The sequence below is a fragment of the Mustela erminea genome, chromosome 7 (genome assembly GCF_009829155.1).
Source record: "Mustela erminea isolate mMusErm1 chromosome 7, mMusErm1.Pri, whole genome shotgun sequence".
Lineage (NCBI taxonomy): Eukaryota > Metazoa > Chordata > Mammalia > Carnivora > Mustelidae > Mustela > Mustela erminea.
The window spans coordinates 130,428,944-130,456,569 of record NC_045620.1 but is presented as its reverse complement, the minus strand read 5'-3'; the positions used below and the strand labels follow the sequence as shown (position 1 = coordinate 130,456,569).

Sequence of the window (27,626 nt, the reverse complement as noted above, 5' to 3'; positions counted from 1 at the left end):
ATAAACTATAAATATAGAAGTTCATTAGAAGAAAAAAAAAGGAAATGGTTTTTCAATTAGAATTTTCACCTTCACTTATACAGAGGAAGGCTTAAGCATTCAAGTACCTGAAATCCAGATGGGAATTTTACAAAGAGTAAAAATGTTTGAAGGTTGAACACTGAACACTGAAAAAACTGTATCGACACCAGTGAACTTGAACACACAGACCTGTCACCCAGGCAGGTATCTATTGGTTACAGCAGTGGGTTGTATACAGCTACAGGTGTTAGCAAAGGCTGCTGGGAGAGCAACTCTGCGGTCTAACTACACTGAAACAAGACTATTTAACACTTTAGATGTACATTATGATCTGTTTACTATTTGTTCTACTTCCTTAGCAGCTAGAGAGGAGGTACCAAGACGGCAAATAGTCTAACATACTAAAAGTTCAAAGGCTCTGTGACACTACACAAACTAATTAATAATAATAAAACAATAATAATAAAACCCATGATTTTTTTTTTTTACTGAGTTGCAGATGATATATAACATATATTAATTCAGGTGTATGACACAATGATTCAAAATTTGTATATATTGTGAAATGATCCCCACCATAACTCTAGTTAATATCCACCCCATACACAGTTTAAAAATTTTTTTTTCCTTGTGATGAATGCTTTTAAGATCTACTCTCTTAGAATGCAACACAGTATTTTTAACCAGTCACCAAAAACAGTCATGATTTTTAAAGTCATGTTCACTAAATCTGGCAGGGAACTATGTTACAGATATTATAATCATCCATCTAAGAAAGACAAAAGTTGGGAAGTAAAGCTCTAATATAGTAAAGGAAGCACTACAGTTACCAGTGAATTATTTTTGTTCCCAATGACAATGAGGCAATACAGTAAGGGAATAGACAGGACACAGGTTTCACTGGTCTTGTGCATCTGATGCTCCCCCAATGTGAACTACAACTGTTCCAAATGACAGAAAACAATTATCAAGCTCCTTTTAAAGCAAAACACACATAGTACTGTTATCACCATGTTCCGGTTTTATAAGAGGATGCACTCCATCACACAAGTCAGCCTTTCCCTTTTTCTAGACCATGCCCATATAAAACCAAACCTTAAAAAACGTCAGGTTCTATATAGAAGTTGGAAGGTAAAAGAAAACAACACTTTGTACGGCTCTTCAAGGTTGGCATGTCAAAAGGATTTACTTAGAAGTAATCCAGAACAGGTGGGTGGGGGTGGCTATCTATCTCATAGGTATCTGTGAAACAAAATTGACCACGAAATGATTGTTGAAACTGAATGACTGGCACAAAGGAGTCAATATCTATTGTCTGTAAGAACAGACTTCAAATATTCCACAAAGAAATTTTTTTAAGTCAATTTGTTTATACAACAACAACAACAACCCTGGAAACACCTGAATGGGGCTCAGTTGGTGGAGCAGGCATGGGACTCTTGATCTCAGGGTCATGAGTTCAAGCCACGGGGCACAGAGATTACTTAACACACATACACATACACACACACACAAAACAGTCTTCTGAATAAATAAAAACGCAACAGGTAACTGAATATCTACATTTCTGAATTTAATCTCAATGTTTTTTCAAACAGGAAATACGTGATTCATAAAACGTATCTTTAAAAATTAGTAACCTGTAATTATAATAAAAATAAAAACACTGTTTGAGAATTCAACAAATCCCCAAAAAGGCCAGGATAAAGCAGATTCTGATAATTAACTTTCCTCAGCTCAACGTACAACATATATTTACATTAACATATAATTCTTTTCTCAAGGAACTGGACATTATTTAATCTGCACTACTATGTCATGGAGGGGACATATATAATTTTCAGATTTAAAAAGTAGACATAGTTTTCGGCCCTTGTGTTGGCAGAAGCAAAGCTGCAACTCTCTCCAGTCATCCAGAACCCAGACACAGCCTCCACCATGTCACCTGAGTTTGAGGCCAATGAGATCAAAGATAGACCTGAGGTGCACTTGGTAGCAAAGTCAGTGCCACGCTGGTCCCCAAAATTGGCCCCCTGGGTTTATCTCCAAAAAAGTTTGGTGACGACACTGCCAAGGCAACTGGTGGTTAGAGGGGTCTGAGGATGACAGGGAAACTGACCGTTCAAAACAGACAGGACCAGATTGAAACGGTACCTTCTGCCTCTACCCTGATTATTGAAGCCTCAAGGAACTACCAAGAGAAAGAAGTACGAAAACATTAGCAGGGTGGAAGTGTCACTTTTTTTTTTAAGATTTTATTTATTTATTTAACAGACAGAGATCACAAGTAGGCAGAGAGGCAGGCAGAGAGAAAGGAAGGGAAGCAGGCTCCCCTGATGCAGGGCTCCATCCCAGGACCTTGGGATCATGACCTGAGCCAAAGGCAGAGGCTTTAACCCACTGAGCAACCCAGGCGCCCCATGGAAGTGTCATTTTGACGAGACTGTCAACCCTGCCCAACTTATGCAGTACCATTCCTTAGCCAGAGAACTCTCTGGAACCATTAGAGAGATTCTAGAAACTGCCCAATCTGTGGGCTGCAATGTTAATGGTCACCATCCTTGTGACATCACAGAGAACATCAATAGTGACCACTTCATGACATCACAGATGACATCAACAGTGAAGCAGTGGAATGTCCCACTAGTTAAGAACTACAAAAGAAAATATGTTAATAAAGGATTATTTGATAACCAAAAAAACTATATATATGATATGTAACAAATATATATATTTATTATATATGTTCATACATATATACATATGTATAGAACGAAGTTGTCTGACTACTGAAGGAGATACAAAGCTAACTAAAATTTCGGTTTTTTTTATCTCTTGGTCTTAACACTAGAAGATACTTCCTCTCTCTGATTTTTGATAAATACCACAGCCACGCACACATCAAATTGGCTACAGGACAAACTCCAACAAGAACAAAAGAGATTTAGTATCTGCTTCCAAACAACCTTTCCTCCATTAATGCCCAATGGAGGAGTAAGTGGACAAAGAAGCAGAATGATGGTACTAGTCATGTACGGTCCTCACTAGATGGTAAAATGATGTAATTCGAATGAAAACAGTCAATGAAAGAGAGGGGCGAGAAGTCCCAGACCCAGCACAGCACACAGAACAAATGGTTCCTGAGTGACTGAATTTAAAACTCCCAATTTGCTCCTTAAGTAGCACAGGGAAAGGTGCTATAGCGACCCCACTTCCCCCGGCCTGTCCCAATGCTTGCTAGGTTTCAGCAGTAAGTACCAGAAGATGAGGCAGGGAGAAGGGGAAAGCTTACGGCCACAGGGATGGGGAGAAATGGGGGAAGAGGGTGATTCACTGATAAAGACAGCACTAGATAATGCTAAACTGATAATCTGGTAAAGCAAAGAATTGGGGGAAAAATGTCAAGGTATTAGTGAAAGACAAAGCCATGAACAAAGACAGAAAAATACCATGCTCTTCGACAAACTCTCAAAACCTTAAAGATGTCAATTCCCCTTAACCTATAAATTGAATGCAATTTCAAATAAAATCCCAACAGAATCTTTCGTGGAACTGAAACTGATGTGACAGAATTAAACAAGTCTAAAATTCACAAGGGCGTGTACAGATCTGAGAAAAGCCCACTCCATTCACACGATAATCTTTCCCTTTATGACCTGTGCTTTGTGCATCTTGGCCTGCAAATACTTTCCTACTTAGTGTCATTAAGACATTCTCCTTCCAATTTCACCATATTGAAATCTAAAACTTCTATCCATACAAAGATAAATCACACACCAGGAAAGTACATAAGAGTAATAGTATAGTAGCAATTTACATACCACAATCAGCTCAAAAGAAAAAGAATAAAGCAAATCACAAAAGGTGAAATCCAAGTCAATAATGTGGATTAAAACAGCAGAGATTTAGGATGTAGGGGCTGGCTCAGTTGGTAAAGCATGTGACTCTTGATCTTGGTGTTGTGAGTTTGAGCCCCATGGTGGGCATATAGTTTATGTTTACCAAAAAAAAAAAAAAAAAAAATCAGTAAAACAATACAGAGTATGTTTAAGGACACAGTATCTCTTATAAAGTACTGATGAAATCGTAAACTGGAGCAATCATTTTGGTGAATGATATGACAATACCAAACAAACACATACACCTAACAATACCACAAACTGTTCCAAGGAAACGCTAGAGAAATTCTTGTACGGGTATATTTATCTCTTGGTCAAAGAATATTTCATGCAGCACTATTTATAATAAAGGAAAATTAGAAGTATTTTAAATGTTTACAAGGGATGGATAAATTCAGTAAATTGGTCAGGGAAACATGCAATGTAACTACAGTAGAAAGACGGATGGATGGATGGATAGATAGAGAAGGCTATACAACAAAATCATGAGTAGTGACCTCTAGAAAGGGATAGTGAGACAAAGCAATGGAAGTAGGACGTTTCATCTGTATTGCCTTTTTTAAAAATTTTTTATTTCTTTTCAGCGTAACAGTATTCATTGTTTTTAAACCGCACCCAGTGCTCCAAGCAATCCGTGCCTTCTCTAATACCCACCACCTGGTTCCCCCAACCCCCACCCCCCGCCCCTTCAAAACCCTCAGTATTGCCTTTTATTCACATATGTGTATGTGCACACACCCACACACCTTAAGTAAAAAAGAAAATCTTAGTATCTGTTAATTCTCAGTAGGTACTTAGGTGTTCATTACATCACTCTCTCTCTTTAGCCTAAAAAGAAGAACGTCAAGATAGAGTGTTCCCAATTATGTACATAAATCTTTCCAGTTAATGAAGTCCAGGAGAGAAAATTCAGTAAATTGGCTCTAACACAGAACACCACGCCACAAGTCTAGCCAAATACTGAAAATAAAATTAGCATATCATTTACTTTGTGACATTTTGAGGTTGTTTATACATTAATGGCTACAGCTTAAGCATTCTGTGATTCACTCCTGAAGGGACTGTTAGATTTTCACAGAAAGTAAGTCCACAAACAGATAATACTGTAGAAAATAACTTTTTTTTTTAAACTTTACTTTTTCAGTGTTCCAAGATTCATTGTTCATGCACCACACCCAGTGCTCCATGCAATATATGCCCTCCTTAGTACCCACCACCAGGCTTTTATCATTAATGTTGTTCTGTTGCAGTAATTTCCTCCACCCAGAATACTTACATGCGGTGGTAACCATTACCTCCTTAAATATACAAAGTAAATATACTGGGCTCTTAGGTGCTTACTTTAAGAATCATATCTTGAAGTAACTGTTTTAAAATCTTTCTATAAAAACATGAACCGGGACACCTGGTGGCTCAGTGGGTTAGAGCCTCTGCCTTCAGCTCAGGTCATGATCTCAGGGTCCTGGGATCGAGCCCTGCATCGGGCTCTCTGCTCAGCAGGGAGCCTGCTTCCTCCTCTCTCTACCTGTCTCTCTGCCTACTTGTGATCTCTGTCAAATAAACACATAAAATCTTAAAAAATAAAACTAAACCAAAACAGATTTTCCAGAGTACAAAGTAAGTTCTCTAAAGTAAAGCACATGATGTGTGTGAATTAAAACTGTACTTCTTACTGAAAAAGAGGGAAGGCAGGAGGCAGACAGAGAGAGAAAGAGAGAGAGATGCAAATAATCTTTGCCCAATAATCTTTGGCCTCAAAATTTTGTGGAAAATAGGAAAATCTTGGGTCTTAGATTCTAATAACTCTGCAACAAATGTAATCTTAAGACATTAGGGCGCCTGGGTGGCTCAGTGGGTTAAGCCTCTGCCTTTGGCTCAGGTCATGATCCTGGGGTCCTGGGATCGAGCCCCGCATCGGGCTCTCTGCTCAGCGGGGAGCCTGCATCCCTCTCTCTCTCTGCCTGCTTCTCTGCCTGCTTGTGATCTGTCAAATAAATAAATAAAATATTAAAAAAAAAAAGAAGACATACCCTCCATCCCATCAATTTTTGCTACATGCAAATTGTGTGCTAAGCAATGAGGACTATGCTAAGCAACTAAAAAAGCTTCTTAATAAACCATTTATAATTCTTCTTGGCTTTAATTTGTGGTGTCACATTTAGCTTTCCCAGTTCGTCAGGATCAACACAGTGTGGTGCTTAGGGGCGCGCTTCCTGTCCCTAACTTCCATTCCATGATGGCCTTGGAGGCTTCCTGTCCCTCCCCTTACCTTCCGTTCCTCGGATGGCCTTGGAGATATATTGACACACAGGAATGAAAACGAGCACAGTCACTCCAGGGGATAGGACAAGTCAACACAAGCCACTACTGCATAGAACCCCGTCAATGACCTTGGAGTTTGGTATTAAGACAGTCCAAAGGACAGAGAAGTAAGCTGCATGGAGGAAAAGGCCAAGAAAGGCTTCACAGGCTTAACATCAGCAAAAAGTTTACTCTTCAAACAATTTCCCAGACAGATAAAGGGATCAGGTAAAGAGCACCCTATGCCAAGGGAACTTGATGTCAAAGAAGAGAGTCTAGTTTGTAAAATGGCGTGATTGGAGAAAAATGAACGCGGTGCGCACGTCTAACCTATAAATGGAAGCAGGAGGATCAGGAGACAAAGTTCCAAGGGGTCCTTAACATTACAAAATAGTGTGTCTTGCTCCCTCCCTGGGCACTTATCACCTTCTCCCTGTACACTGGAACAGTCATTGAAGTCGTGCCTCCCTTTGTAAACCTGGAGCCACTTGGGCACAGAGATTGTATCTGTATTCTCCACAGCGTTTACCACAATTGCTCCACTCAAGAAACCTCTATCTGCACGCTACGTGCAGAGCACCACAGGGCACAAAGATAAATAAGACACAGTCCTTGTCCTTGGCTTAACCTCCCCAGGCTTCAGCTCTCCCACCTGAGAAATGAAGGGGCTGAGCCAGATGATGGATGAACCGCTCTTCCAGCTCTGACAGGCTAAGAGTCTAAAACTCAGAGCAGGGACACAGGGATCAGACAACAAAAATAAACTGTGACTGATGAAGCCAAAAACACCAGAAGGGGTGAATTCCATGAGCGGGCATAAAGGCAGAGGCCGGCACAGAACAAGGGGCAGGGACACAGGGTGGTCAAGGCCATCCGAAGAAAGGGACAGAATGTGTGTCCCTCAGCACCACACCACACGTGATCCTGATGAACTGGGAAAGCTAAATGAGACACTACAAATTATTTCCAAGAAGGATCACAGATGGTTTATTAAGAAGGGCCTTTCATCTAGTAACTGTTGGAGGACTCTGCCATCTAGTGGCTCAAAACTTCTTAAAGCTGAGGAAAGTCTGGAACACAAGGAGACACACCTGTACACACTCTGTCCAGTGACCACTGGGCCTGCAGCATACAACCCGCAGAAGGGGAAGAAAGAAGAAACTGCAGGTCTCAAGCTTAAGAAGTGTCTAAGATCTGTGCCTGTCAAAACTTGGGCTCAAAAATTGTTGCCTACTATTTCGCAGCGAGAAGTTAGTCCTCTCCTGGGATAATGAAAACAGTTTCCCCATTTTAACTCATTTTTAGTATAGCTTACGCATTCTTTATTTCGAAAATCTTACCACTTCAAAATTTAGAATTCTGTTTATGTCTATTTACTAAATAAAGGGCTTACAGGAAGAAAACATTCAAAATCGTGACTCCTAAAATAAAAAAAAATCGTGACTCCCTACATCGGTGGTTCTCAGACACACGTATGCATCGGAATCAACCACGGTGCTTGTAAAAGTGGAAAGCTGGGCCAGTTCCCCAGAGGTCTACATTTGGAGGCCTAGGATGGAGTCCAAGAGTCCACATGTCTAACAATCTCTCCCAGTGATTCTGATGCTGCCGATACAGAGAGCACATGAGAGCGCAGCTTTCCATCATGCTTGAATCTGTAATGTGAGCTCTGGAGGGCACAGTTCACTAGAAAACAAATTCTGAAGCATGACACTATTCAGTCTATCCAACTTAAGAATGATCACAGAAAACTGATTTTCGTGAATGGTTAGTTGTTGAAGGCAAAACAGTGAGGATTTTTCTTGGATGGGAAAAGAGTGCTTAGTTTAGTAATAAAAGTCATCACATTTTTCTAGCAATTTAATAATTATACATCTAATGTATTTAAAACTGAGTGGTAGCTGATTAGAAACTCCTTAAAATACAATTTAGAATTTAGAACCAGGGGGTGTAAGGAAATCTATATATAAAGTTCAATGCTCCTTATTTTACATCTTCTAAGCAGAATTTAACCCATACCCAGTTAGAAGGTTGGCTGGCACAGAGTAGACATCAGCAAACATTTTCTATTTAAAAAAAAAAAAAAAAAAAAAACAGAATAGGGGCGCCTGGGTGGCTCAGTCAGTTAAGCGTCTGCCTTCAGCTCAGGTCATGATCCCAGGGTCCTGAGATCAAGCCTCACATCAGGCTCCCTGCTCAGCGGAGGCCTGCTTCTCCCTTGCCCTCTGTCACTCCCCCCACTCCCCGTGCGTGTTCGTTCACTCTCTCTGTCAAATAAATAAAGTCTTTAAAATAAAAAAGAGAGACAACACATATTTTAAGATCTGCAGGCCATAATGGTCTCTTTCACAACTCCTCTGTCCTAGTACAAAAAAGCATAGATAATATATATATATATTTTTAAGTATGACAAGTTGTAATAAAGTTATTATTTGTGGACACTGAAATTTGAATTTCATATAGTTTTCATGGGCTATAAGATACTCTTTTTTTTTTTCCCAAACACTTAAAAAAATGTTAAAGTCCAGCTTTGGCTCCCAGACTACACAGAAACAGGTCAGATTTGGCTACAGGCCATAGTTTTCCAATCCCAGGTACAGAGAAAAGCCTGCAGAGCGTGATTATCAGAGGACACGAGCTTACCACGTAACAGTCGCATCATCTTACAGAGTCTCAACCTCTCAGAGCTCAGTTTCATCTACACAAGAGCAGTTAGGATACCGTCTTACTGAATTGTGAAGACTGAGATTCATTAAGTATATGGTAATCAGCAAAGGACTCTAAAATGTCTCAGTTATAATCTTAAGAACTTCAGGTTAAGTCAATTCCATGTCCATCTAAGACGTACCCAAATTTTGCGAGGGACTGTGCTGGCAGTGTAAGAAATGCTGTGTAAGGAAACCAAATTTTCCCTGCCCTGAAGGTACTTATAGTCCCAGAGGTTAACGAGACTGTAATTTTGTCTAAGACAGGTTTGAAGAAAAAAACAACCTGGTTCAGGCCTTCTATCCATACAACTCTTCAGCCAATTATAAGAGAATATTATGAGCAATTATATGCCAACAAATTAGACAATCTGGAAGAAACGGATACATCCGTAGAAACGTATAAACTGCCAAAACTGAAAGAAGAAAGAAAAAGCCTGAACAGACCCATAAGAGCAAAGAAACTGAAGCAGTAACCAATAATCTTCCAACAAACAAGAGTCTAGGACCAGATGGCTTCCCAGAGGAATTTTACCAAATATTTAAAGAAGGATTATTACCGGGGCGCCCGGGTAGCTCAGTTGTTTAGCGTCTGCCGTCAGCTCAGGTCATGATCTCAGCGTCCTGAGATCAAGCCCCACATCCGGCTCCCTGCTCAGCGGGAAGCCTGCCTTCCCTCTCCTAGTCCCCCTTGCTTGTGGTCCCTCTCTCGCTGTGTCCCTCTCTGTCAAATAAATAAAATCTTAGGGAAAAAAAAGGGGGGGGGTATTTTGAGAAATATAAGAATTTACATAGGTCTAGAGGAATCCAGACCGGGAGTCGGTAACTACAGAACGGGGCTCACAGCACTTCTCGGTCCAGTATCCTAGGCAGCCATAAGCTATAGAAAGGCGGTAACACCTCAAATGAAATTTATTCCTATCCTTCATTAGGGCCAACTTCAATAGCAAGGACAGGAAAAAAAGTTTTATTCATTTTATTTAATTTTTCAAAGTCTTATTAGTAAAAGTGGTGGGGGAATCAGAATCCCCTCTAACAAACAGATGCTACCAGCCCATCCTATACCTTACCAAGCCTTTAACAGCACAGCCTCAGTATATGAATATTTAAAACTTGTTTTCCAATAGGTGATTCTGTTGTCCAGACCTTGTTAAGAACTGCTACCCTGGTAAGCAGAATGTCCACAGAAATACTAATTAGCAAGTTAATTTAGATTTCCCAGCAGTCTTGGACCTTGTGTCTTTCCCTCAACCCAACAGCTGATCCCAGTGATCATCTGAAGACTTCATTCCCTCCCAATCCTCAGGACGGATTTAAGCAACAGGGCTGCAAAAGCCCAGTACATTCAGCATCCGTCCATCTGGTCCACTCCATGTCTACCTTAGATCCTGATTCCAGAACTACCCAGGGTCTGAAACCCAAATTCCCCTTCTATTCCAGTATAAGTAGTTCAATTACTAAACTCTTTCTCAAACTTTTTTCCCAGGAAAAGAAGTTTGGTCTTTGAACCCCTACTGGGGCCTGCCAAGTATCCCTGACAATGGGTCTGTCTCGAATGCATTCTACTAAACCCCCTACCACAATCCTCCTCTGTTAAACGCTGCCTGTAGTCTGCACCATCCCTTGTATGTATTTGAGCAGCTTACTAAAACCATGTACTGCCTGGACCCAGCGCAATGCCAGTACCTGGTTCAGAAAGAGCGACTTACCTTGAAATTTCACAGCTAGTAAGTAGAATCAAGAACAGAATTCAGACCGCCTGTGCCCTAACCCAGTACACATTCTATTAGGTCAGAAACATATTGTTTTAATTTTCTATTTGTCCATCAGACATAATTAAGGGACACTCCCTCATTCCTATAAAATAAGCTAAACATAACTCAGGAGTCTTCTTTCAGCTCTTACTCCCGAAGGGAATGCGCAACAGCTAGCATCGCTCCAGAGAGAAGAAAAAATTCTATCTGGCCCAAGTTACTTCCTAAAATTGCATTCTCGTAAAGCTTTGCAGAGGAATTATAAAGTAGTCCTTCTAACTGGAAGGTGGGGGGTATAAACAAGGTACAAAATATCTTGCCTAAAAAGTTATAGCCACTGGGTCATAGGTAGATTCGTTATACCGGTCACTGAATTTTTGTGTATGCTTGAACATTTCCATCATAAAAATTTGTTAAAAGAAAAAATAAAGTTATATCAAATTAAACTATAACCAAAACACTCCAAAAGAAAAATATGAGGCAAGGGGGAGTGGGAACCAGATGACAGATTTATCAGTTGAACAGAGTAAAAAATTTATAAAGGTCTTCAAAGACCTATTTCTATGGAACTGTAACATAAAGGGAATGAGCCCCTCCTATCAAAGAATCTTCAAACACGAAATCTTTGACTTAAAAGACAGCCAGGTAGAAGCTGCGAAGGGCAAGGACACTTCAGAGTCACACACGACTACCTCTCTGTAACACCTTCTGGATGAAAACAGATCACGGGCTACGGCCAAGACTCCCCACTTTCCCGTCTCCCCAAAAGAAACGCCTGTAGAATCAAAAAATTTAGTCTGTGAAGCTCAGAAGTCCCTTATTCACACCCAAGAGCTTTCACCTCTACGAGACCATGCAGCTCTGTCTACAGACTACAGCACCCTTCATTTCTCCTCAAAAAACTGACCTGCACTCAGAAAAAGGAGAATTTTCTCATGCTGGAGAAATGAGAAATTGAGAGGCAAAATGAAAAACTCCTTAATAGAAGGTCAACTCAATTACTGACATTCACACTTCTCAGGTACAGGGCTACACATTCATCTCTCAAATGCCAATAGCACCCACATTATCAAAGGCCACGTGCACTCTCTCACTGCGGTGGGAGATAATCGGCAATGATCACAACTACAGGACTCTCTTTCCTTTTCTAGAAGGGATCCTTCATAAAGTTATTAATCTTATCTAGTTACGGTTTATGAAAAATATCTTAATGCCATTTATCCTTAACTGGTCCTCCAGCTGTCAACAGAGCACATCTTTTCACTTAGCGATGCCATGATTCTCAGAGAAGACGTACGACCTTAGGAACCAGAAAGATGGGCAACGTTACAGCAATGTAATGGCTGTGAAAATCCACTGACTGGCTTTCACGTGCATCTCATAGATCTTAATAGAAGTTCTACCTCATAGTAGGAGAATAAAATACACTAAGCCCTTGGATAAACCTTTAAGGTAGGGAACACTCAACACTACCCTCTTCACAAGATCAAATTTAAACATTTGAGGCACCCATGTACAACTTCCCTAGACGAAAGTGATGTATTAAGAAGAGACTGTGGCCCTTCAGCACCCTCTCTATCTCCAAGATTGTTTTCCTTCCGTTCTGTTGCAGTGGAAGTTATCATCCTGTCGCTTGAGAGCTCATTCACACAACAAACATTTTTGATTTCCCACCAAGCACTGTTTTATTTGGGCGTTTGCCTTTACCCCATGAGTATAAAGGGCTCATGTATTTAAAATGGCTACGATTCTGTGTAGGGGAAATCAGAAACCCACAGGAGATGACCAAGTCAACATACATAAAGCATGGCCCATGAACACTGAAGCTGCCAGTGCCTGCAGGTATTCCTCAGTCTCCCCTGAAAACGAAGAGCCTTCTGGAGACCACGTCCCAGTCCACCCTGAGCTTCCCTGAGATCAGCAGTTCCTCCAACTGGTGCGTCAAATCCTAATTACTCTCCAAACGGAGCCCTTTGTAATCTGACTGTAACCTAGTTTAAGGCAACCATAGCTTATTATTCCCTAAAAATGTTGTCTTGAGTTCTTTCTGTATAAACTGTATTTGCCCTGAAACAGCTGACTGAGAGAAAAAAAATTTTTGCCACCACCCAAATGTTTGGATTCTCCCTTTGCACAACTGTGACACACATTATTAGTCACGGCTCTTCCCCACAGACAGCAGGAGTATCTTTCTTAACATAAAGCTGAGTATTTTTCTTAACATCAAAAATGTTCAAATGAATGCTTGTGTAGGGTTGTTTTTTTTTTTCTTATTCGTTCCTTATTTACTACAGTTTCACTGATAGAGAGTTCACATTCCATAAAACTCGTGGGCATGAGAGAAAGTTAGGGGTGATGGAAGTACCCGAAGCGAACGGCACAATTATGAACACTTACAGAAACAAATCACTGACTCACACACTTGGGGTCAGTACCAAAAAGTCATCAAGGATTCTGGGCATGGGTGGCTTCTCAAAGGGGTCAGAGAAAGAAGGCATATTCTCCATTGTCACTGCTGATAAAAATCAGTGTCTAAAAGAAGTTACCTTCAAACACTCTTTGTGTTTATCAAGGAACTTTTAGACATCTAAAGTTGGGTATGTCCAACTTTTTTTTTTTTTTTAAGATTTTATTTATTTATTTATTTGTCGATCCCAGGACTCTGGGATCATGACCTGAGCTGAAGGCAGTGGCTTAACCAACTGAGCCGCCCAGGAGTCCAGAGTATGTCCCATTTTGCTTGTAGAAATTCACAATGAAATTAAAAACAAAAAAAGCTATATTCTGTTGGAAGCAATGTCATTTAAAAATAAACAGATAGGGGCACCTGGGTGGCTCAGTGGGTTAAGCCTCTGCCTTCAGCTCAGGTCATGATCTCAGGGTCCTGGGATCGAGTCCCATAGTGGGCTCTCTGCTCAGCAGGGAGCCTGCTTCCCCCCTTCTCTCTCTCTCTGCCTTGCCTACTTGTGATTTCTCTCTCTGTTAAATGAATAAATAAAATCTTTAAAAAAAAAAAAAAACACACAGATAAAGTCTTCTACTTGAACTCAGCTGACACTGCGTGCCCTTCTCTGTGACTAGGACTCCCAAAATCGACTGTAGACTGCCAGAGAGAGGCACTATGTGGGAATCCCCACTGAGCACACAGTTCTACAGAATGACTGCAGTCCCCTCTAAGAACACCAAGGAGACAAGAAATTCCTTAGTTGTAATCAAGGTGTAATCTAAACCACTATTAACAGAAAATCCGAAGAACAGAAAAGATAAGGCAGGGAGGTTCTGGGGTGAGTCTCAAAGGGATGCAGGCAGAGGACAGAGTCTGAGGGAGGGAAATAAAACACATTCATTAGGCAGTGAGGGCATGTAAAGAAGGAAATGGTCGAAATCAGCAAATCCACAGAGTTAACCTGAAGCTGCTCAATTAATTTTTGTTTTCTATTCCCCAATTTACCGCCTCGATTTTTCTTCTTCAACACTGCTTGCAGCATCAGGCAAAACAATGAATTTCATAAAACCTTGAGTTTATACAATACCAATTTATTCCAACCCCACTCTGGCTGATTTATTTCACATTTATAAGATCCTTGTAGATGATATATATCACGGGCTCACATTACTAGAGTAACCAAAAATAAATAAAATTGTGATGAATATTTCAGCTTCTTTCATTTAAAAAAGACTGCATAATGGAAAAAACAAACAACCTAGCAATATTTTTGTCAGGCACACCAGGGCATTTACACATACCCCGTGCTTTGTAACAATTTTCATTCCGAAACCTTAATCCAGTCATCCGTCTCCCAGCTGACTGCTATCAAGAAGTGTATGTGAGTGCAGAACCCACACATATGTGATGCCTTCTTTCTGTGGTTTGATATATAGTTACAATTCCAAAATTTTATAGAAACGCCCCCCCCCCGCCAATAAAAACACCTACAATTTGCATAGCTCCTGGGCCATAAAGTGAAACTTTTAAGAGTAAGAAAGAGAATTCAACTTGTGACAAATTGATATCATGTAATAAGCATTTAGTGAATGATAATTTCAAACCTATGGCGCCAAGTGAGCCCCACTTACCCTCCTGAAATCCTGCCAGGAAAAAAGAAATCAAATATTGACCTTTGTAATAAATCAAGACAGGGGAGTAGTCCGTATGAAAAAAACTAGGCAAAACAAATAAAACAGGGAAAGATTAAGATATAAAACAGACTTCTTTTAAAAGGGACAAGAAAAATAAAACAGAAATGCGAGAATGAGGGCGCCTAGGTGGCTCAGTTGGTTAAGTGACTGCCTTCAACTCAGGTCATGATCCCAGGGTCCTGGGCTAGAGTGCCACATCGGGCTCCCCCTGCTCTGCGGGGAGCCTGCTTCTCCTCCCTCTGTCTGCTGCTCCCCCTGTTTATGCTCGTGCTCTCTATCAAATAAAATCTTTTTTAAAAAAAAGAAAGAAATGGGAGGAATGAATAAGAATACAAAATAGAAGAAAAAGGGAAGAGAAAAAAATCAAAAGAAACTTAATCTTTCTTTTCCACTCAGGAAATTAAAATTACTTATCCAAGAAACCCACAAAGGGAGAGTTATCAATCAGCAAAACAGAATCTTATTCTAGAGGCAAGGGCTTCTAGAAAAATGTACATTACACATTCTCTGCCTTCAGATATTCGACATTCTAACTGGAGATACAGGATTTAGTTCATCAAAATAGAAAAAAATAAAGTGTGATCTATACCTAAGTCGTGCCCAAAATGTTACACAAACTGAGAAGAGCAAATCTATATAAGAAAACAAATAGGCACTGGTTGGCTGTGGCCTGCTGTTATCAGCTAAGAGTCACCCAGACCCTAGTCTCTCCCAGCTGAATCAATATTCCTCTTAGTATAGACAATCCTATTTTCTCTTCTCAAAAATCTGAGTTTCCTGAAGAAGAAGCTGCCACTCAAGGTCTCAATTATCTGACCTCAACTTGCATTTCCAAGACCCCACCTCCCACCACAACCTCTCCTCCCCTGCCACACACCCCCTACACTGTCAGCCAAACCACACCACCTGCAATTTCCCCCATGTAGCTCCCTTCCTCTTGTCACTGTTCACACGGTCACCTTGCCTGGAACAGCCAACATGCCCAGACTGTAGCCATTGTCTGAAGCAATGGCCTACCATACTTCTTTTATCTTTCAAGAAAGGAAGATCTCCTTCTTCTGGATTCCCATCACCATACCTGCACCCTCTTAAGACCCTTACACATTTCTAGCCTGCATTCCAATACACACACACACACAAATATAAATATACATATATATTTGTATAAACTTTTATTAGAGAAAATGTATGTCAGACATTAGAAATATATATATTACACATAGGTGTGTATGTGTGAGTGTGTATATATATATATTATATATGTATATGTGTATATTATTTCTCATTCAAGAACATAAGGCCTTGAGGTGCCTGGGTGCCTCAGTGGGCTAAGCATCTGCCTTCAACTCGGGTCATGGGCCCAAGGTCCTAGGATCGAGCTCCACACTGGGCTCCCTACTCAGCAGGGAGCCTGTCTCTCCCTCTGCCCCTTCCCCAGCTCATGCCCTCTCTCCCTCTTGCTGTCAAAAATAAATAAATAAAATCTTGGTGCGGGGGAAAATATAAGGCCTTAAGGTCAGGACTTTCAATCCCTCTAACAGAATGCACTTTCTAATGGACAATAGATTAAATTTTCATAAATGTATATATGTGCTAAGAAAATGAAGTAAAATATAAATTTTTAAGAAATATCTATGTACCAAGAAAGGTATTAATACCTAGGCTTTAAAACAACAAAACCAAGTTGAATAAAACAAAGGGCCTTGGGGCGCCTGGGTGGCTCAGTGGGTTAAGCCTCTGCCTTCGGCTCGGGTCATGATCTCAGGGTCCTGGGATCGAGTCCCGCATCGGGCTCTCTGCTCAGCAAGAAGCCTGCTTCCTCCCTCTCTCTCTGCCCGCTTCTCTGCCTACTTGTGATCTCTGTCTGTTTAAAAATAAATAAATAAAATCTTTAAAAAAAAAAAAAAAAAAAAAAAAAAAAAAAAAAAAACAAAGGGCCTTAAAAGAACAAAGAGCAAAACCTGGCTTGAACATAATAAAACACAGTATCAAAGAAGATGCAAAGAAACAGGCCCACCTCACAAATCAAAGCGGCAAGCAGAATGCCATGGGAATAATACATGCACCGTCTGGACTTGACAAAATTTGCCCCAGAAAATGGAGCAGGGGAAAGCAAAACACATGCTACCCCCTTTCTAACAGCAAGATTTAAGTTCAAGACTTAATGTGAACCTATGCCAGGAAATACGGTATCTGAGCTATAAAAACAAACTTAAGAGACCACACTTCATTTAAGAAGTTGAAAGAACAAAATAAAAACAACACAATTTTCTTATACTTGTAACGTGTTTATTTGATAACGAAATGTTTGAAGAAAATGGCAGTAATTTGCAGCAAATACAATTAGATTCAATTTTATAAAATGTAAAGACCTCTAACTGTGCATGTGATCACTCAACTGTATCCAAAATAAAATAAAACAAAGGTCTATTATTTCAGATCGGGAAACAATATGCAAAATAAAATAAACAATTTTTTTAATTTTTTAATTAACTGGACTTGCAACTGATTTTCAAATTTTTTTTTTAAGATTTTATTTATTTATTTGAGAGAGAGACAATAGGCAGTGGGGAGGGGCAGAAGGAGAGAGAGAGAGAAAGCAGACTTCCCGAGGAGCAGGAAACCCGACGCAGGACTTGCCCCCAGGACCTGGACATCAAGACCTGAGCCAAAGGCAGATGCTTAACCAACTAAGCCACCCAAGCAACACGATTTCCAAATTTCTTAAGGATGATAGAGCAAACTGACTCTTTAAGGCAAGAGTACAAACAAAGCAAAAGGAAAAAGTTAATAATATTACATTTATCCACTACTATCATATCCTGAGTACGTACTGTGTACCTCAAAACAGGGATGCCTGGGCGGCTCAGTCAGTTAAGTAGCTGCTTTCGGCTCAGGCTATGATCCCAGTCTCCTGGGATCAAGTCCCACATTGGGCTCCTTGCTTAGTGGGAAGCCTGCTTCTCCCTCTGCCTGCTCTGCCTGCCACTCCCGGCTTGTGCTCTCTCTCTGACAAATAAATAAATTAAATCTTTAAAAAAAAACTAGTAGCTCACTGAATACTCATTTCAATTATTTTCTTCCCTTAAGAGAGATTCATAAAATAGCTACAGAGAACATCTAGAATGAGAAACAGAAAAACTGAAACAAAAAAATCACAATGTGGGGTGCCTGGGTGGCTCAGTGGGTTAAGTCTCTGCCTTCAGCCCAGGTCATGATTTCAGGGTCCTGGAATCAAGCTCCACATCGGGCTCTCTGCTTAGCAGGGAACCTGCTTCCCCCTCTCTCTCTGCCTGCCTCTCTGCCTACTTGTGATCTCTCTCTCTATCAAATAAATAAAATCTTAAAAAAAAAAAAATCACAATGCCTAGTTCAAAAAGAAAGAGCAACAGAAAATTTAAAAAAAAAAAAGATAGATCAGAAAAAAATTAACCAGAATATAGATTTTTCTTTCTAAATTGTGTATCTTACATATCACTAATTCATTATATTTATAATGGATCTCAAAAGTGGCAAACTACTTTCTTCGTTAAGTATATGCATTTATATAGAAAGAATAAAAATAATCTTTTACTTTTCTTTTTCAACAAAAATAAAGGGGGAAAAAGAGAATAAGAATAAAGGTAAGTTCAATAAGACTAGCATCTGGAGAATAGAAATTTCAGAGAGGAAAAAGAAAACAGAGGGGAAGAAAGAATCAAAGAAATAATTCAGTAAATTTTCCCAAAAGTGAATATTCAAACCGAAGGGCCAACAGTATGGAAATAAACAACTCCAAGACATAACACGACCAAGCTTCAGAATACTGTGGGGAAATAAAAAAGAATCTGAGTTTCCAGAAAAAGGGAGGACGAAAAAATAGAGGGAAAAAAACGTGCATGAGGATTCTCAAGGGCAGCACTAGAAGCCAGATGACAACGGAGCGATATCCTCAAAATTCTAAAAGGAAAATTATTTCCAGCCTACAATTCTATCCATGCTAAATTATCATTTAAGCATGAAGATAGAATAAATGCCATTTTCAGGCAGGCAAGGCCTCAAAAACTACATACTTCCCATGTACTCTTCCTCAGGGAATTACATAAGCTCACCAAAACAGCAAAATAAATCAAAGAAACGCAGGTCCCAGGAAACAGGTGATGCAACAAAAAATATGGAAGCAATCCTCAGGATGGTAAAGTGAATTCTTACAGGAGTTCTTAAGGAAATAGCTGTGCGGCAGAGGCAAACCCACATCACAGCAGGTCAGAAAGTTCTGAGAAAGACTCCAGGAAGACGAAACTTACAGAATATCTAACATATATGGTGTAGGATCTATACCAACGGGAGTGAGTTCACCATTAAATCTGTAATAAGCATATTTAAAAACTTTGCAAACTAAGAAAGGAAGGGAGGGAGGGAGGAAGGAAGGAGAAAGAGAAGGAATTTAACTACAAGAATATACACAGGCAAGAAGTTACCAGATAGGCCTTACTCTAGCCAACAAAGCCCCTCCAAGATTTAGCCTGGTTGTATCTCTGGGACATCTATAGATTACTCTACTCAGTCGGCTTCAGCCAAAATGGCCTCCTTGCGGTTTCTAGAAAATGGCAGGTACGCTCCCAACTCGTTTTGCTTTCACTATTCTTTCTGCACAGAACACTCTTCCTTCAGCTATCCAAGTAATGAATATCCTCACCTCTTGCAAGCCTCTGCACAGATGTTACTTTCCCAGAGAGGGTAACCTGTCTACCCTAGTTAAAATTACAACCCATAGGGCGCCTGGGTATCTCAGTAGGTTAAAACCTCTGCCTTCAGCTCAGGTCATAATCTCAGGATCCTGGGATTGAGCCCTGCATTGGGTTCTTTGCTCAGCAGGGAGTCTGCTTCCCTCCCTCTCTCTGCCTGCCTCTGCCTACTTGCGATCTCTGTTAAATAAGTAAATAAAATCTTTAAAAAAAAAAAAATTACAACCCATAATCTACTCACCACCCTGCCACTGCCTTTTACCCTCTGTTCATTTTTCCCCACAGCACTTCAACCAAGCATCTAGAACAGCATGTGGCACAGAGCAGGAAATGAATAAATGTTTACTGAATGAATGAATGAATGACTAAGAATGAAAAGGCAATCACACAATACTACAGAAGGTTCTTGTCTCATCTGTGAAGAGCATCTACATGACCATAATATTTACCCTACAAAATCACAACTGAACAGGTGAACAAGAGAAGGCTAGGTTTGTGTATGTGAGGACAGAGTAAGAAGACAGAACATCTTCCATGAAGAGACATTAAGAGGTAATGGGTAAAACAGAGAAATCAAGAAGCAACAACGTAAGCATTTTATTTTTATGTATGAAAACAACAGATGGTATCAAATAAAACAGCCAAACAAAGTAGCTCAAAGTAGTTATCTCTGGAAAGAAATTAGGTGAAAAGGTCAGTTTTTAAGATTATTTAACAGCCAAAACTAAAGACAGATCTAACTCAAAAAAGGTAAATTTTTTAAAAAGTCATGTTGATGGATGGAACTAGAGCATATCATGCTTAGCGAAATAAGTCAAGCAGAGAAAGACAACTATCATATGATCTCCCTGATATGAGGAAGTGGTGATGCAACATGGGGGCTTAAGTGGGTAGGAGAAGAATCAATGAAACAAGATGGAATTGAGAGGGAGACAAACCATAAGTGACTCTTAATCTCACAAAACAAACTTGAGGGCTGCTGGGGGGAGGGGGGTTGGGAGAAGGGGGTGGGATTATGGACAATGGGGAGGGTATGTGCTTTGGTTAGTGCTGTGAAGTGTGTAAACCTGGTGATTCACAGACCTGTACCCCTGGGGATAAAAATATATGTTTATAAAAAATAAAAAATTTAAAAAAAAAATTTTTTTTTAAAGCCATGTTGGAAAAAGATAATACACACAAAATCCAGAATTAACATCCAGATCACATAAAGAATGTCAAGATCATATACCCAGTAAAAATTAAGAAATTATATTTTTTAAAAAAACACATTTCATAGATGACAAAACATGAAAGGCCAATAACATAAAAAGCTATCCAACCTCATCAGTAATCAGGGAAATGAAAATTAAAGCCACAATGAGATCTTCTTTTACATCTAACCAGATCAGCAAATATTTAAAAGTCTGATACCAAGAGCACTAATAAGAAACCACAGAAACTTTCATGGCTGATGGAACTGCGCACTAACGGAACCACTCTGAAAAACATGTGCATTACCTCGTATAGTTGAAGCTGTTCTTACTCAATAATTCACCAATTCCACTTCTGTTTCTATATCCTGCAGAAACTCTTACACACGTGTCAGAGGAATGCATAATCATTTTGGCCGCAGAACTATTTTTATAACCAAAAAACAAAAAAACAAAAAACTGGAAACAAACCAAATTTTTATCCACAGGAGAATGAATAAATATGCTGCAGCACATTCATAAAATGAAATATCCTAATGGCAGTGAAAATTGAATGAAGTAGAAAAACACGCATCAAAAAGCAAGCCTCAAAGCAAGACTTGTGTGTCTTCCATAGGATTCTATTTATATAAAGTCAAACAGCACAACCACATAGGAATAAGTGGTAAAACTAAAAAGAAAGCAAAAGAATGATAAAAACAAAATTCAGGACAGTGGTTATCCCTAGTAGGGAAGGATCAGGGAAGAGCATGAAGAGGACTCTGGTGGGTGTTGGTTCCTTTGCAATATAAAAATTTCATAATCATAAAATTCTGAATAAAAAGGACAGACCTATGACTGAATAGAACATAAAAATTAAGTCTTTTTGATTAAAAATGTATGCAAGTACACAGAGGGTCAGAGAGCTTAAGGACTTACAAACAGACACAGAGTAAGTCTCAAAATTCAGAATTTAAGCTACATTTGTCTGATTTACTTGATAGTGTCCCCATTTAGAGAACCAAGAAGTTAGCTTGGTAACTTATAAAATAGATGTAAATTTCACCCTCAAAATAACAAAATGAAATGAGAGAAATCACCAGAAGTAGATGATGCCCAATTTTCAACTAACCCTCAATGCAGGTGGCAGATAATATGCAGATAAGTGGCCTCTCTGAAGAATGGGCCACAGGTGTAGGGATCAGCTGTGCCACGAGGGAAGCAGCCCTAACCTGCAGAGGAGGCATGCGGACGGAGCCCTCCTCTTCAAGGACACTTCAGAGGCAGCTTTTTGTGAGTTCTCTCAACACGCCAGAGCGCTAGAAGTTAGGTACATACTCATTTCCCAGATAAGGAAAATAAGATTAAGAAAGTGAAGAGAAAAACTTCCTCGGGGAATACTCCCAGTGCCCGTGCGGATCCGAGCTCAGTCAGCCCGACGATCAGAAATGCTCAGAAGACAGCTACCACCGTATCACAGATACTTAAGATAACTATGCACAAGAGGAACAAACGAAGCCAAACTAAGCAGAGTGGACACCGTCTTCTCCCTGAAACTGTGCCAAGACGTCTCCATCCACCTCACACTCCGCCAAGGAGAAGACACGGTTGCTCACCTGTGACCAGGATGGTAAACAGCTGTGTTGATTCCACGAGGATAATGACCACTGAAGCTGAAACAGTGACTCTCTTGATAGCTCTGATTTGTCCCAACACTAAATTTAAGAAGAAAGAACACCAGTAAGACACCGTGAGAGGCCAAAAAATACCCACCACAGTGTCTGTAATGTAGAAGACGCCACCAAACACTGCTGAGAATACAAAACAACTCTGACATGTAATTAGTGGGAATATGAATGATATAAAAACTCTGGGAAAAGGTCTGGAAGTTTCTTTTACAAATAAACTGTATCTACCCTATGATTCAGCAGTTCCACTCAAAGACAGTGGCTCAAGAAAAATGAAAATACATATCCATAAATACTTGTACAGCATGGTCATAATAGCTTTATTCATAGTGGCCCCAAACTGGAAATCACAAGTCCATCAAAAGAAGAACGACTCAACAAATCATGAATGTTATGGTCTGAATGTTTGTGATCCCCCTGTGGGCTGAAGGTCTGTGTCCCCTCAAAATTCATATGTTAAAACCCTAATGCCAGTGTGATGGTACTTAGAGATGGGGTCTTTGGGAAGTAATTAGGTCAGGAGGATGAAGGCCTTACGGAAGGAAATACTGCCCTCAGAAAGGAGGCCAGAGAGCTAGCTAGCTCTCTTTCTACCACGTGAGGGTAAAAAGACAAGTCAGCAGTCCACAAAGAACCCAAAGAGGGTTCTCACCAGAACCCAGCCACGCTGGCACCCAGAACACAGACTTTCACCCTTGGGAAGTGTCAGCAGTAAACTTCCATTGTTGATAAGCGACCCCGTTTTTGGTACTTCGTTGTAACACCTCAAACTTAGACACATGAAATATTCATACAGTGAAATACATTATATTATAATAAAATGGAATAAACTACTGATACATGAAAAATACAAATAAATCTCAAAATATGCTAAGTGAAGGAAGACTCAGACAGGAGACTACATTCTATGAGTCCATTTATGTGAATTACCAGAACGGGCACAACTTATCTAGGATGGTTAAGCTGGGGGGAGGGGGTGGGGGGGCGGGTAGGTGTACATAGATTTACTAGGTTGGAGCATGAGAGAACTTTCTAGCATGATGGTAATGTGCTGTATCTTGATAAGGGTTTGAATTGCACAGTATTTGCATTTCCCATAACTCACTGGCTGGCACACTTAAGATTTGTACATTTCACTGTATGCAAATTTTATTTCAAAAGAGAAAACTGTAAATAAACCTTAAACTTTAATTAATGGCATGCATGCTTAAGTATATAAGGACTAACTCTGAAATCCATTAAAAAATAACATTGACTAATGGCTAGACAGAGGGGTGGGCAGTAATGTAAATAGCAAGTATAGTAAAATGCTAATTATGGAATTTAAGTGAAAGTATAGGAGCATTTGCTATAAAATGGTTTCAACCTTCCTGTTATATTTGCAATTTTTTTCCACACTAAAATGCTGAAAGAACAAAATAAAATTTGACCAAGCCAGAGAAAAAACATTATTTCACATAGGAGTTCCCAAATAAAATGTATTTTTACCTTACAAGGTAACTTTTAAGTTCTCCTCGGTAATTGATGACCAGGAGTTCTGCAGACCACTGTGCACTGGCTTTATATTCTAAAAATATCAACCCAGCAATAGCATAGCTCAGATCACCTGGTAAACTTGATGCCTATAAAAGAGGGAGAATTAAGTTACTAAAAAGATACCAGATAGAAGTTAACACATGTATAGTTGGAAGACATCCCAGATACTGGCCTTGCCAGGTACACATTGAGACAGTCCCAGAACTGCTGTGTGTACTGAAGAATCATGCAGATCAGAGTGCCTAGAATCAGACATCCAACTTTAGACCTGCCCTCCCAACAAAGGCTATAGCCACACAACCCTCTAGATGACAGATTTGCCTAGATAAGAGAATTTCTGTTGAGACTGTGCTTCTCGTGGGGGTGGGGAGGGGTAATGCCACCATTCAGCCTCAAAGAATTCTAAGATACTGAGTTTAGATATAAGCTCCCAAATGTTGACTTTCATTGCCAGCAGTAACCAATGCTTTAAAAAAAGCCTTGGGGCACCTGGGTGGCACAGTTGGTTGAGCATCTGACTCTTGGTTTCAGCTCAGGTCTGATCTCAGGGTCATGAGATCTAGCCCCAAGTTGGCTCTGCACTCAGCATGGAGTCTGCTTGTGTTTCTCTCTCCCTCTGACCACCTCCCCACAATCCTTTCCCCTAGGAAGCATACAGCCACATGCTCTCTGTCAAATAAATAAATAAATCTTATTTTTTTAAAAGAGGCATCAATTATTTCCCATTTTCCCATCAGTAACTAAAAGGAAAAGACACTTAAAACATTCACTCAATGGCAATGTTTTTCCATGAACTAAGTATCAGGCTGTATTGCTAAGCACATGAAGGCATGTGCACCTTGGGAAGTACACATCCTACAGTTTACCACACCGAATGCCTAGACCTCACTATCTAGAACCTCAAAATAAATACTGTGGCCACATGCAGCTATGGAACACTTGATATAGGACAGTCCTAATTGAGATAGACTATAACCATAAAAAGAAACAGGACATTTCAAAGACTTGGTACCAAAGAAAGTAGAATATCTCATTAATAATCTTTACATTGCATATTGAAATAATATTTATGATATACTGGGTTATATAATAAATTCATCTGTTCAACTCTTAATGGAACTTCTAGAAAATTTAACATTACAACGTGATCATATATATTATTCACATTACTATCAGACAGCGCTAGTCTAGAAAACAGTGATGCAAACTTGTTAGTTTGGTTCCCCTGGACTTCCGTAATATGAGTCTAACACATTTTTTCAAGTTTTTCCAGTCATTATTTCTGAACAAAAATCATTCTCTATATCACAGGTTCTTATCCCCAGCTTCTCATTAAAAATCAGCTGAAAAATTTGTAAACAATACTAATGCCCAGAGCCCACTCCAATCAATTAAATGAGAATTTCCGTGGGTTGAGCCTAGACAATCAAGTAATTTTTCTGTTGCTTCTCTTTTCTTTACAAAGCTTCCCAACTGATCCTAGAATGCAACCAGAGCTAGCCCTGTGGTTCTACCTGCCTCTGTACCTTGTTCATTCAAGAAAGAAGGATACAAAGTAAAAAGCACTGGATTCCTGAAAGAAACACTTATTAACTGGATGGTCATGGGAAAAGTCATTCAACTGCCTCTCGATTTCAGTTTTCTAAACTGTAAAACCTGGATAATATCTGGCCAATCTATTCAAAGGGTTGCTGTGAATATGAACTAAGAAAAAGAAAAAAAAATTATATATATATATATAACTCATTAATAAAGTATAAAACATTATACAAATACAAATTATTACCATCATACATTTTTTCTCCACTCTCCCTTTCAATTCCTATCCCCTTGAGGGTAACAGATCCTAACTCCTCGGAAAGCTTTTCCTACTATGACAGCTCACTGACTACTTTCCCTCACTGGAACTTCCTAATATTTTTCTGTACCTCTGTTTACCACCATGTTTCCATACTGATGGATTACCGCTGATTACTGCATTACAAAATGCAGAGAAAAAAATGTTTCACGTACAGATATCTACTAGATTCTCAGTATCTTAAGTTCACAACTTATTCAGATTTACAGGTCAATTTCCCCTCTCTTCACATTTGGTCACTCAAGTACCTTCATATATTTTTTTGAATGTCTTTTATGTAATCGGTCTAAGGTTATGCACGCACCGGGGCAATAACGAAGAGTTCACTTCCCGTGAGATCAAACACCCTCACTGTTCCTGTGCTTTCAGCATAGGCCAGCAGGGTACAATCATAACTCCATGCCACACGTCTCCACTGGGGTTTCGGGTCTTTTGGAACTAGAATGAAAAGGAAAGAAGTACTTTTAACAATGTGTTATACAGACAGTTTAGTTGCAGTAACTGTAGATGTTAACCAACTATTCAACTATGTTACCTCCTTTCCAAAGGATTTCTAATGTTTCGGTTCAATAGAAAAGAACTCTTTCCAGAAAGCCACTCCAAGTAAGACTGGTAAACATAAACCACAGCAAACTCTGCCCCACTTATTTAAGAAGCAAAGACGACTGACACCAGCGGTCAAATGAATGCTGGACAGGCCCTAGTTGGCAAAAGCTCAGAAGAGCACACCTCAAAATACTTACAAAATTACAGATCAAGAGCATAGAGAGTGTGGGCAGAAAATAATTCCAATTAAATGAGTTCAGCTCCTCCAACAGAAAAAAATGAACATTTCAACTGTTATCTTTCAAATACATCAAATATAGGTAACTAAGACATACGACACAGGGTTATACAAACACAGCAGTGGAGAAGTATGTAGATATACACACATATCATACATCAACATGTGGATTAGGTGAATCAAGTACTATCCCTAATCAGTCCCACAAGTCTAATATTTTAATAATCAATCTTAATAATTCAACACCTTTTTTCTGCTCTGAATTTTTCAGTACAATAATGAAGAGAAAGGCTGTCAGCAGTTTAAAAATAAAGGGGGGAGGCTGTGAAACTCTAAACTCCATTAAATTCATTAGAGGTTTCTGAGGACGTGCTCGCTTCAGTGTCCCCACATTAGAATCCCAGAACTGAGGAGACCAGTAGAGCCAGTGCCCTCTCTTTACCAGCAGGGAATCCAGATGATCAGGGGACTGACAGGGGGACATCCAGAGTTGAGAGTCGAGAGCAAAGAAAGCCCAGAACTCACGTGTCCCGCCTTCCCAAACAGTGAGCATCTCACTACCACATGTTGCCTCTCAGTCCGAGTTTGGACTGAGCCTCAGGCCTGCCCCAGAAGGTTCCTGAGATCCAGCTAATAAGCCACCAACAACACAGCCACCTGGCAAATAAGCAAACCATGCATACTGGGGTCTGTCACCCACATGCTGCCTCTGCCTAGAATGTTCTTCCTCAGTACTCCGCAAAGCGTTCACTTTTGTTACAACCACCTGTGGTAACAAATGGTTCCCTCCTCCTTCCTTGGCCCTCTTCGAAACTGACTGCTCTCCTCTCTGAGCCCAAATAGGCTGTACAAAATTCTTTATCACACCATGTTCTGTTGTTTACAGGACTATTTCCCCCACGAGCCTCTGAGCTCCATGAAATCCATCGACACTGTCCTATTCCACACGGCCATGCTAGAACCTGGAATGGAAAGTGATTAGTGTTTCACTAATGAGTGAAGACTAACACTTTCAGGAAAATCTATGCTAACAGGGCAAGG

General features: G+C 39.9%; 1 protein-coding gene across 2 annotated transcripts in view; it reads right to left on the bottom strand.

Annotated features, from left to right (window-relative positions):
- Positions 1 to 27,626, bottom strand: part of NBAS (NBAS subunit of NRZ tethering complex) — a 327,228-nt gene that overhangs the window by 275,714 nt on the left and 23,888 nt on the right. For both annotated transcript variants that reach the window (XM_032353267.1, XM_032353268.1), the window contains exons 7-9: positions 26,106 to 26,239; positions 23,896 to 24,029; positions 22,336 to 22,434 (exon numbers count right to left, since the gene is read on the bottom strand). In XM_032353267.1, the coding sequence (XP_032209158.1) occupies positions 22,336 to 22,434; positions 23,896 to 24,029; positions 26,106 to 26,239 (367 nt within the window). The remainder of the gene's footprint in view (positions 1 to 22,335; positions 22,435 to 23,895; positions 24,030 to 26,105; positions 26,240 to 27,626) is intronic.